This window comes from Salvia miltiorrhiza, chromosome 6, assembly GCF_028751815.1.
Source record: "Salvia miltiorrhiza cultivar Shanhuang (shh) chromosome 6, IMPLAD_Smil_shh, whole genome shotgun sequence".
Lineage (NCBI taxonomy): Eukaryota > Viridiplantae > Streptophyta > Magnoliopsida > Lamiales > Lamiaceae > Salvia > Salvia miltiorrhiza.
Genome location: NC_080392.1, coordinates 10,265,166 through 10,279,426, shown reverse-complemented (window position 1 = coordinate 10,279,426; position 14,261 = coordinate 10,265,166). Strand labels below are relative to the sequence as shown.

General features: G+C 38.5%; 1 protein-coding gene, 2 long non-coding RNA genes and 2 other non-coding genes across 6 annotated transcripts; all 5 read left to right on the top strand.

Moving 5' to 3' along the window:
- The first annotated feature begins 1,421 nt into the window (after nt 1-1,421).
- Nucleotides 1,422-2,965, top strand: LOC130988570 (uncharacterized). The gene is made up of 2 exons (XR_009090138.1): nt 1,422-2,128; nt 2,778-2,965. It is a non-coding gene; the product is annotated as an uncharacterized LOC130988570 (long non-coding RNA).
- A 784-nt stretch (nt 2,966-3,749) lies between these two features.
- LOC130988569 (uncharacterized) lies at nt 3,750-4,830 on the top strand. 2 transcript variants are annotated; one of them, XR_009090137.1, is made up of 3 exons: nt 3,770-3,955; nt 4,292-4,454; nt 4,690-4,830. It is a non-coding gene; the product is annotated as an uncharacterized LOC130988569 (long non-coding RNA). The 2 variants fall into 2 exon arrangements; XR_009090136.1 differs by lacking the exon at nt 4,690-4,830 and having other exon boundaries at nt 3,750-3,955; nt 4,292-4,689.
- Nucleotides 4,690-4,762, top strand: TRNAR-ACG (transfer RNA arginine (anticodon ACG)). The gene has a single exon. It is a non-coding gene; the product is annotated as a tRNA-Arg (tRNA).
- Nucleotides 4,831-9,598: 4,768 nt separating the features above from the next.
- On the top strand, nt 9,599-9,672 carry TRNAI-AAU (transfer RNA isoleucine (anticodon AAU)). Its single transcript has one exon. It is a non-coding gene; the product is annotated as a tRNA-Ile (tRNA).
- Nucleotides 9,665-11,575, top strand: LOC130988568 (oxygen-evolving enhancer protein 1, chloroplastic). The gene is made up of 2 exons (XM_057912452.1): nt 9,665-10,115; nt 10,706-11,575. Exons 1-2 carry the CDS (start codon nt 9,885-9,887, stop codon nt 11,459-11,461), a joined length of 987 nt encoding a protein of 328 aa, XP_057768435.1. The 5' UTR covers nt 9,665-9,884; the 3' UTR covers nt 11,462-11,575.
- Nucleotides 11,576-14,261: the final 2,686 nt, after the last annotated feature.

The following is a 14,261-nucleotide window of genomic DNA, read 5'->3' as shown; positions in this document are numbered from 1 at the left end:
GCAACATTAGCCAAAAAATGGGCCGCTCTATTAGCGAAAGAAATTGAGTTTTTACCCTCACATAATTACCCACACATAATAATGTGTGGTAGTTTAGCCACATATAATTTCAAAATTTGTAGGTAAATCACACAAAAAAAATTCATTAGTTATTGACATTTAAAATATGTGGCAAACACATTTTCGTGACATTTATTATTTTACGGTTATTTTTAAGTTTTATTTATGTATAATAAAATTTATTTTTGAATTTATTGTGCCAACGTGGCAAACTAATAAAAGTTATTAACCACACATAATTATAAGTTATTTATGTGTGGCTATTGAATTTTTATAATTATTAATTCTCGACATATAATAAACGTGAGAAAATATATTTAGCCACATTTATATTTTGACTTAATTAATTATTTTAAAAATATTAATTAAAGTTTTATCCACACATAATCACCCACACATATTTTGAAAAATGTGTAGGTGAATCAATTAGAAAGTTTCAATTAGTTATTGACATTTAAAATGTGTAGCAAAAAAATTTTAGTAACATTTATTCTTTAACGGAATTTTTTTTAGTTTATTTATTTAATGAAGTTTATTTTGAAATTTGTTGTGCACACGTAGCAAACTAATAAAAAAAAATTAACCACACATAATTATCAATTATATGTGTGGGTAATGAATTTTATAATTTTTTTTTTGGCAAATTTAAGTAAATTCAATTTAAAACTTTTTTTTAGTATTATTAAGTTTTAGTACTAATTAATTAATATTTGTTTAGTATTATTAACTAGTATTGCTATCATAATCATCTATTAGTAATATAAAATTAATCAGAAAAACTGTCATAGGCTAAAAAATTACTATTTTACAAAAAAAAAAAAAAAAAACGTTTTACCACCATTTACAAAAAATTCCTCTAAAAACGAAATGGTGGTACAAAAATAGGCTAAAATTCCTGGGATGAGATCCAGTGTCCCACAATTTTATGTGTGCCACTGTGTCCTATTCTTATATCTATTATTTTAAAAATATTTTTTATAAAAATAAAATTTATTATGATACTATGAATTATATTTAATTTTTATTTTAAAAAATTAAATTTTTAAAAAAGTATATACCATGACTTTGAATTTATCAACCTATTATTAGCTAATAAAAGTGAAATTAAATGATAAAAAATAATTATATACCCTAGATTGATGGAATAAACCCTAGTTAATAATCACAAAATTAAACTAAAGCATATAAAGTTGAAATTGAAGAAAACATACATAAGAAATTAAACAAAATTGAAAGTGGTACACAAAGTGGGACATAAAGTGTGGTACACTGAATCTCATTCCAAAATTCCTCCACAAAAAAAAAAGCCCCACTACGCCATTTTACCTCCGTTATTTTAGTTTATCATCTCTCACTCCCACAATCTTAGTGGAGTTTATCAATCTCTAAAAACCATTCTAATTAAGAAGCCCCACTACGCCAAATCCTCTTCTCCACGTCGTTCCTTCATCTATTTTTTAGACGCCGCTTGCCGGCGGACGCCTCCCCTCTCTCTCCACTTCTCTTTTCGTCGCCTCGTCCATTTGTTTTCCGGCGAGCCGCTGTCACATCTCCAGCCCGACGCACCCCTCATCTCTCGGTTGGACTGACATCAACAGAGAGCCAACACCACCACGACGGACAGCTGCGCCACTCAGCCGCCGCCACCCCTGCTTCTCCGTCGAGAATGCCGCCTGTCGCCATTCCCCCATCTTCCCATCTCAACATCATATGCTCATAAACTAAACTCAAAACATACACCCACCCCATCATATTCTCTCATTTCTGTACACATATATATACATTATAGCATTTGATTTCTTATGAAATATTTTAGATTATGAGCATGTATAATGTGTTCTTTCATTCGAGTGCATACAGAATTGGCTTGATAGTCATTGTGATTATGGTTTGAAATATAAGTTTCTTTCTTTCCTGCTGCTCGCTTCTTATTTTCTCTTCATGTAGGCAATATTTTACAATTATACTGGGGATCTTCCAAAAGCTCTACTTCATTTTCTTGAATGTGGAATCTGGCATAAAGCACACTCTGTTTTCTTAACTTCAGCACCTTCTCTGTTTTTGTCAGGTAAAGAGTGTTTTGTGGCGTATTCATCTTATTGATTATCCAATTAAGTTGTGTTAATTAATATATATGTTTCCTGTGAGAGATGCTCTCTTTGTGATCCCACTTGTTTAGGAGATATAAAAATCCACCAAGTTAAAAATTCTAAAGATTGCAGCTCTACAAATGTTTTATAGAATTTCTAGATTTATATGTTATATAACCATAAGATATCAGTAGCTCACAACTAATTAGTTTGATTCATTTTGATAACCTTTTAAGTTTGGCTTTTGAGAAGTTTGCTGCAACTGCTATATACTCCCTCCGTCCCACGAAGCATGACACAGTTTCCTTTTTGGTCTGTCCCACGAAGCATGACACGTTTCTAAAAATGGCAAAAACTTTACCCTTTATTCACATTTTCACATTTTCACCTACCACACTTAACACACAAAATACAAATTTCTTAATTCACGTGCCGGAAAGAAGTGTGTCATGCTTCATGGGACGGAGGGAGTATTTATTTGGTTGAAATTTTATGCTTGTTGACGCGTATAGTCAATATTTCTTAGCTTCATGCTTATAGTAACTCATAGCGCCATCATTTTTCATCTGTTCAAAAATGTTACTTTTCTACATCATAAATAATATTGTGTTTTTATTATCTTTACAGGAATAATTGAAGCAGATGTCAAGATGCACCTTAACCAATACGCTGGATTACTTTTCGTCAACAAAGCTTCGTAGAAAATTAGAATAGTTTGATTAATTGTGCAGTGCTATTATGCAATGCTTTTTGTAGTTGTGACATAAATAATGTGTACTTTGATAATTATTAATAAAGTAAATATTTTTATATAATCATGTTATATTTTAATGTGTTGTACATACTATATTTAATTTAAGAGTTTCTAAAGTACTACTTAGGATTATATAATATAATATAATATAATATAAAAATTAAATTGAAAAAATTCCAAATAGTTTTAGCCACACATAAGTTATAGTATTTATACACTTATTTATTGCCACGTGTAAATGCCACATCAGCATTCACGTAATTTCCACATCAACATTATATTATGACAAAACATATTTACCTACACATAAGAAACACTTTTAGCGACATATAAATATGTCAGTAATATTATTAGATTTATCCACATAAATATATGTGTGCGTAAAAACTTTTTTCTACACTTTTATTATGACACATGTTGATATTTATATTATGTGTGGGTAAATATCTATACCTACACATAATCTTACATTTAACCACGTTTACGTGTGTGGCTGAAAACTCAAATTCTTATATATATGCTTTTCTCTTTCATTTTTTCTGTCTGTTCTCTCGTCTAATTTGATGAATTGTCTTAAAGAATGATTGCAGTTACTTAAATTGTCACTAAATTGCCGGGAAAAAAATACTAAAAAACTAAATATATAGATTATACTACTACTTTCTTTGTATTAAGAAATTTGAGCAAATTTAAAATTTAATAATGTCTTCCAAATCAGGTTTGTTAATTATAGCCTGAGGCCCAACCCAGGCCCGTAACGAGAGCCCAAACTGCATCACCCTGAGAATCCAGCGTGGGCGCTCTCTAGCCCCTTATATAAACTCCTTCCATTTTTTTAATTTTTCAATCGATTTTGCGCCAAGGGTATTGCATTTCCATTTGAACCAGAGCAAGAGCGGGTGAGGTTTTTCCAGTTTTTTGTTTGTTAAATCGAAAATGGCATATGACACGGCGGACCCCAGCCCAGAGTGCAAGGCCCAGCTGACGATCAGAACCCTAACTCCGTCGACGCTGAAGCCATTGATTGCTATAGCCGTGACCTAGAAATCAGGTGATGTATATCATATATATGTATATATGTTCCATGTATTTACTGCTTAACCTATTCGAGGTGAGGTAGGAAAGGAATTTGGATGCCAAACCTCCCATTGTCATATGTTGTAGAATTCGATTTTTTTTATTAGTTGAAGTAGAGTTTGTGTTTATCTTCATGAGATATGATTTTGTGTTTATCTTTATGGTAGATTTTCTGCGACTTGTCTAATTTATTTCTAGCTTACTGAGCACCTAGCAAACAATAAGAATTCCTCAGTATTCAGACATTTTCTTGTGATTTGTTTTTTCTGTATATAAGCTGAAGTTGGGATGTGTTCAATATTGGTTTTAGGGTTGCAAAATTCCCAGAGTGTATTGCTGCTTACTATAGGTATTGGCTTCTATGCCGAAGAAAGAGGGCATCTCTCATGAAGATTCCAGTAAAGAAAGTTCTTCAAAAATTCCTGTCAATGGTCAATCCTCAGCTACCTCAACTGCAAATAATGCAAAGCAAGGTGAAAACGCAAATCGATCACAAACACATTCTTAATTAAAGCAGTTTATGTTCCTTTCTATGTGCAATAATGTTCTCAATAGTTGCTATACACCACGTGCTTAAGTGAGCTCAATTGTGCTGCTGCATATGTTCTTAGATTGTGTGTTTGTGAATAACCTATGAGGATTGAGGGCTACACAAATGTATTAGTATGTCATGTGTTTTTTTTGTGATACATGTTCGATAGTGCGTAGGACTCTGTGGCCCAATGGATAAGGCGCTGGTCTACGGAACCAGAGATTCTGGGTTCGATCCCCAGCAGAGTCGTTATATTTTTAGTTGATGATTTTTATATTCCTCGTTATTTTCATAATCTTAATCTAAACTTCGGCAATTCCTCCTAATTCATACAGTATGTAACAAATCTTTTTTTCTTTTTCTTGTTAACAAGAATAGCCCATAATTTTTGCATGAGAATCGTTTTGTGTAATAAATAAAGATATTGCATTTGAATTCAAACTTGTAATGTTCAACGACGATCTTTTTTTGTTGCGCTACTAATGTCGATCATGGGTGTGAGGGTGTCCCTTTTGCTCTTTCGTCTTTTCAAAAGGAGTCATCTAACCAAATTCTTCTCTCATGATGCCATTTCGCTGGCACAATTTGGAAAAAGATTAGTGAGTGGATTCAGAGCCCTATCCCGTCTTCGACTTCTTTGCTCGATCACTTCTTTGAATTCGTCGATTTGAGCAAGAACAAAAATGAAAAAGCAATGCTCAATTGTATTTGGCAATGTGTTCGTTGGAAGGTTTGGAAAGCTACAAACTGTTGGGTATCTACGCCTAGCCAGGGTTACACCGCTTGGTTCCCGAACCTCCTGTCTTCCCCACTTCGTGCTCAAGCACTTGATTCTTTGTCTTCTGCTCCTTCTTCCTCTTCCTCTTCCTCTTCTGCTTCAGATCTGCACAATAAGAGAAAGAAAAAGAGTAAAAGTGATACAAGAAAAGAGGATAAAGAAAAGAGAGTTTGATATGAAAGATCTTGGTGATGCAAAGAAAATCTTGGGCATGTGCATTGAAAGAGATAGGGAGAAATCCACTTTACTTTTGCATCAGTCAGATTATGTGAAACAGGTTTTGAAGAAATTTAACATGGAAAATTGTAATTCTGTAAATGTGCCTCTTGGTTCTCACTTTGAGTTAAGTAAAAAGCAATGTCCTGTGTCTGAGTCTGAACTTGCAGAAATGCAGAACATCCCTTATGCCAATGCCATAGGTTCTGTCATGTACACTAGACCTGATATTGCCTATACAGTTTCTTGCCTTAGCAGATATATGGCTAATCCTGGAATGCCTCATTGGGAAGCTGTTAAATGGTTGTTCAGATATTTGAAAGCTACTGTGAATTGTGGTCTCTCTTTTGATAGATCTGATGATGGAGTCAAATGTGTTGGTTATGTTGACTCGAATTATGCTAACAATAAGGACAATAGAAAGTCTACCACTTCCTATGTGTTTACTCTATGTGGTTCTTGTATTAGTTGGAAATCTCAATTGTAGGGAATTGTAGCTCTGTCTACTACTGAGTCTGAGTACATTGCAGCCACTGAGGCTGTAAAGGAAGCAATCTGGTTGAATGGAGTTCTATCTGAACTTCAGCATATTGATGATAAACCCTTGTTGTTCTCTGACAGTCAGTCTGCAATTCAGTTATGCAAAAATCCTGTGTTTCATGATAGAACCAAACATATAGATGTCAGGTATCATTTCATCAGAGATGTTGTTGAGAGAGGTGAGATCATTCTTGAGAAAATACCCTCTGAGTTCAATCCTGCTGACATGGGTACTAAGTGTCTTCCTGTCGCCAAGCTCACTTCTTGTCAGAAAACCTTGCATATGAGTTTGTAGTAGTCTGGTCCTGCATGTTTTACTTCTTGTTTCTCTTTTGCATGTTGTTTTGTTGTTTCCCTCTCTTCACTTGTGTTTCTTGTGTTCTGTTTGTGTGTGCTTGTCTCATTCTGCTCTAGTCCTTTGTGTGTCAGCTCTGTGTGTCTCTGGAGTTTGTGTTTTGTGTAATGTTGTTTGAGTCTTGCTGTGTCTTCAATGATAACCCCTTGGGTTTGAGAAGTGGTGATTTTCCTTGGGTTGATCTCTGTGGCTTGAGATTGAGTTAAATATGCTTAATATTTTTCTCACCCTCTATTGTCTTGTCTTTGTGATAGGATGATAGTAAAAATAGGGGCTGTGATGACAACTCCAACTCAAAGGATGGCCCTTCCTTGGTGACTAAATGATCAATGTGCCAAAGGTGGATATGTGAGGTTGGCCCATTTCTCATTTATCTTTTCTTTCTTTTTCTGGTCCATCACTTAAGCCCAGAACCGAGCCCTCCCTCTTTTCCCGGCCCATTCCCAAACCCTAGCCCTCTACCCCTCTGATATACCCCACCCGAGCCCCACTCTCTCTCTCACTTCACTCAGCGCCGCTTCCCTTTCCCTTTATTCTCTCTCCCCAACTCCTCGGCTCCTCCACCCTCCCACCGCCCTTTTTTGCCTTGATTTCTCCAGCGCCTTCAATGGCGATTCTCCCCACCGTTGCTGCTGCTCTCCTTAAATCCCTGATGCTCTCTCATGTTGGTATAACCGTTATTATCAAAGTGAGAAAGGCTATGCTATCACCGAGCTTTCCTGACCACCGGAGCCCTGTTTGGTGGTTACCTGAGTAGATCTGAGTCACCGGAGTTTTGTACTTGGCTCATGCTACTGGTGGCTCTGCTGAGATCTGAGAAGTCGCTCCATATCCACCTCCTGGTCTTGATCGAACTGCTGCCGGAAGGGTTGCCGAGTTCTGGGGAAAATCTGAGCCCCACCGTGTCCCGATGACACCTTTTCCCCTCTCTGAACTCTCTTTTCTTTATCCTCTTTTCTTGTATCACTTTTACTCTTTTTCTTTCTCTTATTGTGCAGATCTGAAGCAGAAGAGGAAGATGAAGAAGGAGCAGAAGACAAAGAATCAAGTGCTTGAGCACGAAGTGGGGAAGACAGGAGGTTCGGGAACCAAGCGGTGTAACCCTGGCTAGGCGTAGATACCCAACACAAACGATGGAATCTTTGACAATAGAAATCCAGACGATGGTAAAACTGTGGAAGACATTATTAGGTGCACATAGAGATGGGTTAAGGCTGTCAACCCTCGTGCTTTTTGTTTCTCTCACCATGATTGGGCCTTTGATCCTATTAGTTGTTTTCCCTTCTCTCTGTATTCTTAGCTGTTTTGACGCTTTTCTCTGCGTCGTTGTGATTATATTGCTCGGACTTGAGTACTCCTTGTTCTCTTTTGGTTATTAATATCATTTTCTCTTAACCTTTCAAAAAAAAAATGTATATATCCAAATCCGCTTTCTAATTTCACTGGATGATTGAATAAAAATCTACCTTACACAAAATTTTGCCGTACATTTCAAACTATAAAAATACGCTCGTTCTCTATATTTATATAAAACAGCATAGAAACACATTTTCTAATTTCTACTTAACTAACCAACATAAAAAGTTTTAAAAAAATCTCGTTCGTCGATTTATAAGACATCAACAATAGCTAATATTAAAACTTGAGTTCATGGCACATATTAAAATGAGAGAAAATTAAAATTGCCCACTTGTTAAGTTTAAATTTAAAATTGTCCACTTCTTATAAAAATTTGATTCTATGCTCAAAATGCCTAAATTACCTTTTATGTCTCAATCAGTGTACTTGCAAGATAAAAAAATCAGTTGTCGGAAAGTAGCTTGCCGCCCGGGCAGCAAGCTAAATTTTCGACCAGAAAAGTAGCTTGCCGCCCCGAAAAAGTAGCTTGCCGGTCGGAAAAGTAGCTTGCCGCCTGGTTGGCAACCTCGGGTGGCAACCTACTTTTCCTACAGTAGACTACATTTTCTTATATATTTGTACTTGTGTCAGAAAAGTGTAAGACTTTACACAAAAAATGATGTAATTTGTCATACAAGTACGTTTGGAATGTTGACATCAAGGGTAATTTATTTTGGGCATAGAATCAAGTTTTTATAAGAAGTGGACATTTTTAATTTTTCACCATAAAAAGTGGGCACTTTTGCCTATTGTCATTATTAAAATCGAGAACCATTATTTGTTTAATCCTATTCTGATGAAGAGTAAAATATGCATCAGCGCTATATATGCAATATCAGGATCAAAATATTTATCTCTATTATTATTATTATTATTATTATTATTATTATTATTATTATTATTATTATTATTATTATTATTATTATTATTATTATTATTATTATTATTATTATTATTATTATTCGATATTTTGTGCAGCATTGGGGTTCGAATATTCCTTCGAAGGAAAGAGAACTCAGCTTTGGCAACTCAGCCTTAGCTCCCAACTTTAACGACTCAGCTCCAAGCCAATGACTATTGTAATAAGTTTAGGCTCAATTATTTAAATTAATGGGCTTTATTGGTCAAATGGACCAAGTTTACTTTGATGCTTATAAATAGGACTTTCATTATTAAATTAGGGGATTTCACTATTAACTTCTGACCATGTAAAATGTAAACTCCTGCAAAATATAGAAAAAGTCCCGAAAACCTCCCGTAGATGTAGATCTTATGATCGAATCACGTAAATCTTGTGTTCTTTATTGTTTTGCTTGAGTTTATTAATATTTATTTAGTCACATTCCATTTGGGTTCGTCACAAAGACGAACACAAATGTGTACATAAACCCTGTGCAATTAAAGTTTGGCTTTGGGTTCATCTTTGGTTAATGATGTTAGATAATTAATGTTTGGTTAATGACGCATTTACGAATTCATTAATTCATATTGTAAGCAACAACTCGACTTCTGCATTTCAATACTCGTTTCCTATTACTTCCCATATTATCGTTAATGCATTTTCTCATTTTACATATGCATGTATCTTCTTAGACCTTAGTTATATATCTGCACATAATCCTTGATACAATCGTGAGTTCATTTATTTCATGACGTATTGATAAATTACTTTAAACCTCCAATAAACCTTTCATATCATTGCAGCTGGTGTACGTATTAGTCTACGTGTTAACCCATAAAAAAATAGAGAATTATTAATTTTCTTAAAATTAATATATAAATAAATATAAAAATAATTGGCCTATTAGCTCAGTTGGTTAGAGCGTCGTGCTAATAACGCGAAGGTCGCAGGTTCGAAACCTGCATGGGCCAAATATATATGTATTTATTTTTATTTTAAAAATCTATATCCTAAATAATTACAAATCTTTATCCTAAATAAAAGAATGTCCACGTGAGACACAGGTTAAGTTGAACCAATGAAAGAAGGGCTTATCCTATCTCTTTATCTTGGCAACACAACACACTGATACAAAATCCATTTCCGCAGAGTGGCACCACTAATCAACAAACACCACAAAATCATGGCAACGTCATCGTTACAGGCGGCTGCCACCTTCATGCAGCCCACCAAGGTTGGCCGGAGCAGCGGCGGCATCCTCCAGTTCCGCCCCGCCCAAGGCGTAGGCAAGGCCTTCGGCGTCGAGCCCTCCGCCGCCAGATTGACTTGCTCTCTTCAGGATTTTGCTCAGAAATGCACCGACGCTGCAAAGATCGCTGGCTTTGCTCTCGCAACCTCAGCCCTCGTCGTCTCGGTATGTCTCCTTCGCATTTTCCTATGTTTCATCACCTACCTGTATCCATTCCTATTATTTAAATAATTACAAATCTTACTCCATATCGCTTCTGTATATATAAAAAACATAGGTGTGAGAGTTGATTTGGGATCCTAGCTCTGACCTCCTCCTTAATAGTAGGAAAGATAGGCAAATCAACTCTTCCATCGACGTCTTATCAAAAATGTCTTGTACTATTTTTAAATTTATATTGATATATAGTGTTATATATCATTATATGAAAATCGTGAACTATCAATAAATTTATCAAATATGCTCTTATGGTTCATTTACGACTTTGAATTGTTGGCATGACTCATCGGATGTCATAGTGACATTATAATTGAATATTTATAAATTATGATCTGGTCCGAAGATGGATATTGGGTGTGAAGATAGTCAATTTCTTGATAAATTATATAATTATAATCCGGCGATCGAACCATAGGTAGAGTCGGTATATGAATCTCATGCTTTAATTGATATTTGTTGATAGTTTCAGACAATTTTTATACTAGGGAAATAATTTGGCTGCATCGGAAACATACATAATGAATGTGTGAATGTAGGGAGCAAATGCGGAAGGCGTGCCGAAGAGGCTAACCTTCGACGAGATCCAAAGCAAAACGTACCTAGAAGTGAAAGGCACGGGCACGGCGAACCAGTGCCCGACCATTGACGGCGGCGTGGACGGGTTCGCCTTCAAGGCGGGCAAGTACAACACGAAGAAGCTGTGCCTGGAGCCCACCTCCTTCACCGTGAAGGCGGAGGGCGTGAGCAAGAACAGCCCCGCCGAGTTCCAGAAGACGAAGCTCATGACGCGCCTCACCTACACCCTGGACGAGATCGAGGGCCCCTTGGAGGTCTCCGGTGACGGCACCCTCAAGTTCGAGGAGAAGGACGGCATCGACTACGCGGCCGTGACGGTGCAGCTCCCCGGGGGCGAGCGCGTGCCCTTCCTCTTCACCATCAAGAATCTAGTGGCTTCCGGGAAGCCCGAGAGCTTCAGCGGGGAGTTCCTGGTGCCATCCTACAGGGGGTCGTCGTTCCTGGACCCCAAGGGCCGAGGGGGCTCCACCGGGTACGACAACGCCGTGGCGCTGCCTGCCGGCGGTCGCGGGGACGAGGAGGAGCTGCAGAAGGAGAACATCAAGAACGTTGGGTCGCTCACGGGGAACATAACGCTGAGCGTCACCAAGAGCAAGCCCGAGACGGGAGAGCTCATCGGAGTGTTTGAGAGCGTTCAGCCCTCGGATACGGATTTGGGATCCAAGGCGCCCAAAGATGTCAAGATCCAGGGCATCTGGTATGCGCAGCTTGAATAATCCTCCCTCCCCCTCCCCCTACCCTATATTGCTTTTCTTTTTTCTTCGAGTTTTCTTGTAATTCAAAAGGGATGATTGAACTCCTCGGTTTTAAGATGCTGTATATTAACTATATATCATTGTGCACTGCATTCATTTTAATTATAAGTAATACTAAAAATTAATCAAATTTTGTATAAGAAGATGGAGAAATTGGTTTCCGCGACGACGAGCCTGCACGCGACATTTGCTTCTATGGCAGAGGAAGATGAAGCGGAGGAACAAGCAGATGGAACTGGATGCGAATTCCGATCTATTCTATCAAAAACTCGAGATCCGATCCAACGCAAGGACCTGAGGTATTTGAAAAATACTTCTCTGTGGCGCAAATCATGTGATGAATGTGTGAGCATAATGGCGACCATCGTGATAATCATCTACTGTTGGATAGTACACCCGTGAAGCACAATACAACTTAAAACAAAAGCAAAGATTACAATGGAAAAACTGGAAATGCACTAAAAAGAAACTAGAACAAACTCAAAGCCGAGTCGAGGAGTCCTCTCCGCAAGACGAGATACGCCCCCATAGTGCTCACGATAAGACGAGACATGCACCGTCGCTCCGGTGTCTATGAACCAACCACCATGGTTCTCAACCACGTTGACCTCGTATGTGACTACAGCTGCTAGATCATCCTCGTCCCACTTGTCAAAGTTCTTCTCAACAACGTGGGCCTCCTTTGCCTTCTTCTTTGGCTTGCGGCAGTCCTTCGTCATGTGGCCCACCTTGCCACAATTGTAACAATCCCCGTTGAACTTTGGGGCATTCACCTTCTCTTTGCCCTTGCCTTTGGCATTCGGGCGAGCACGCTTGCTGTTGGAGGGACCGCCTTTCTCCAACAAGTTGGCTTTGGTGTCAAATGGGCTGTTGAACTTGTTATCACGTTCCCTCACTTCAGATTTAATACGCAGCTTGACAATGAGATCTTCAAGAGTCATCTCCTTTCGCTTGTGCTTGGGATAGCTCTTAAAGTCAGCCCAACTTGGCGGGAGCTTCTCGATGACTGACCCAGAGGTGAAAGCTTCGGGCAAGTTCATTCCTTCGGACGCTAGCTCGTGCAGAATGAGTTGGAACTCTTGCACTTGGTCCATGATCGATCGACTATCGACCATCTTAAAGTTTAAGTACTTCGCTATTACAAATTTCTTTGTCCCCACATCATCACTACGATACTTCTTTTCTAATGCCTCCCAAATTTGCTTGGAGGTCTTTACATTGGCATAAACATTATACTAAGCTATCCTCTAAGCCTCCCAAAAGGAAATTCTTACAAATGTAGTCGCCATTGCACCAATTGTCATACCCGGCACGCACCACAAAACTGGTCTCGTTCTCCGCGGGCATGGGAGGCTCGTCTTCCCTCAAGAAATTGACAAAGCCCAACGTCGTGATGTAGAACATCATCTTTTGTTGCCACATCTTGAAGTGTGACCCACCAAATTTGGGTGGCTTTTCGGCTAGCGGCAACATCCTTGAAGACTGTGGCGGCGCCGAAACAGTTCCACTCCCGGAACCACCAGTTTGGAATGAACCAAACGTGAACCTCGACAGAGTCGGTCCAACAGAACAAGTTCCATTCCCAGAACTACCATCTCCTCTAAGGCTGGTTTGAAATGAACCAAAATTAAATGGCAATGGAGTAGGACCTCCAAAATTCATACCAGCAGACCCGCCAGAAGTAGCGGAAGCAGTGGCATAGGTGGATGCATCAACAGTTGAGTTGACAGCAGCGGCAACAGTAACGGAGGTAGCAGCAGCAGCAGAGGAGGCGGCGGCAGCAGCAGCGGAGTCGGAGGTATTGGTAGGAGTAGTTGACATTTTCAGTTATAACGGCAACATGTACTATCTCGTCTTGCGATTATTGGATAGTACACCCGTGAAGCACAATACAACTTAAAACAAAAGCAAAGAATACAATGGAAAAACTGGAAATGCACTAAAAAGAAACTAGAACAAACTTAAAGCCGAGTCGAGGAGTCCTCTTTCCGCAAGACGAGATACGCCCCGGTAGTGCTCACGGTAAGGCGTGTCATCCCCAAAGATGAAACGACTTCGTCCTTCAAAGTAGCAGCACTGCAAACTAAGAAGGCTCCGGCGAACTAAATGAGACGAGAATTGAGCTTTATGCTCCTACGAATGCAGCTAGGATAATGATATGAGATGGAGAGAAGAGAGAACTTGTGCACATGTTGGTGTGTTCTACTCCATCTACAAATGAGGTTATTGTTAGAGTATAGTTCTATATACTCTAAGATTGTGTTGTCATTGTGTACAAAAGATAAAGATGTCTCTTCCGATGTTTCTCAAAGAGTCTCTTGTTGAGTGGCTTCTGAAGTTGCTTGTTTCTGAAGACTCTATTCCCTGCGGGTTTTTGGTCTCTTTATGGAAAGATATCTTCTGGATATTTTGTTGGATTGGGAATCCGTTTTGTTAGGGTCTCTTTGAACCCTAAGACTCGCTGCCTTATGGAAAACCTACATGGGCCCTGCGTTGGTTTGGTCTAGCAGTTCATGGGCTCTCTACAACTTGGCAAGGGTTTTCATATTTAATGAGATGTTGTCGATCGTAGGCGGCTGCTGCTTTCTTTGTTATTCTCATTATCTTGAGAGAGTATTTTCGTGCAGTAGGAGAGCATACAGTTCGTGTGTGAGTGTGCTGTTGATTCCTGCTTGTTTTCTTTGGAAGCGTGAGTTGGTTTTATGTTCGTTCATCTGTACTCCAGCTTGTTGGAGTGTTTATTGTTGTTGGTTTGAACGTG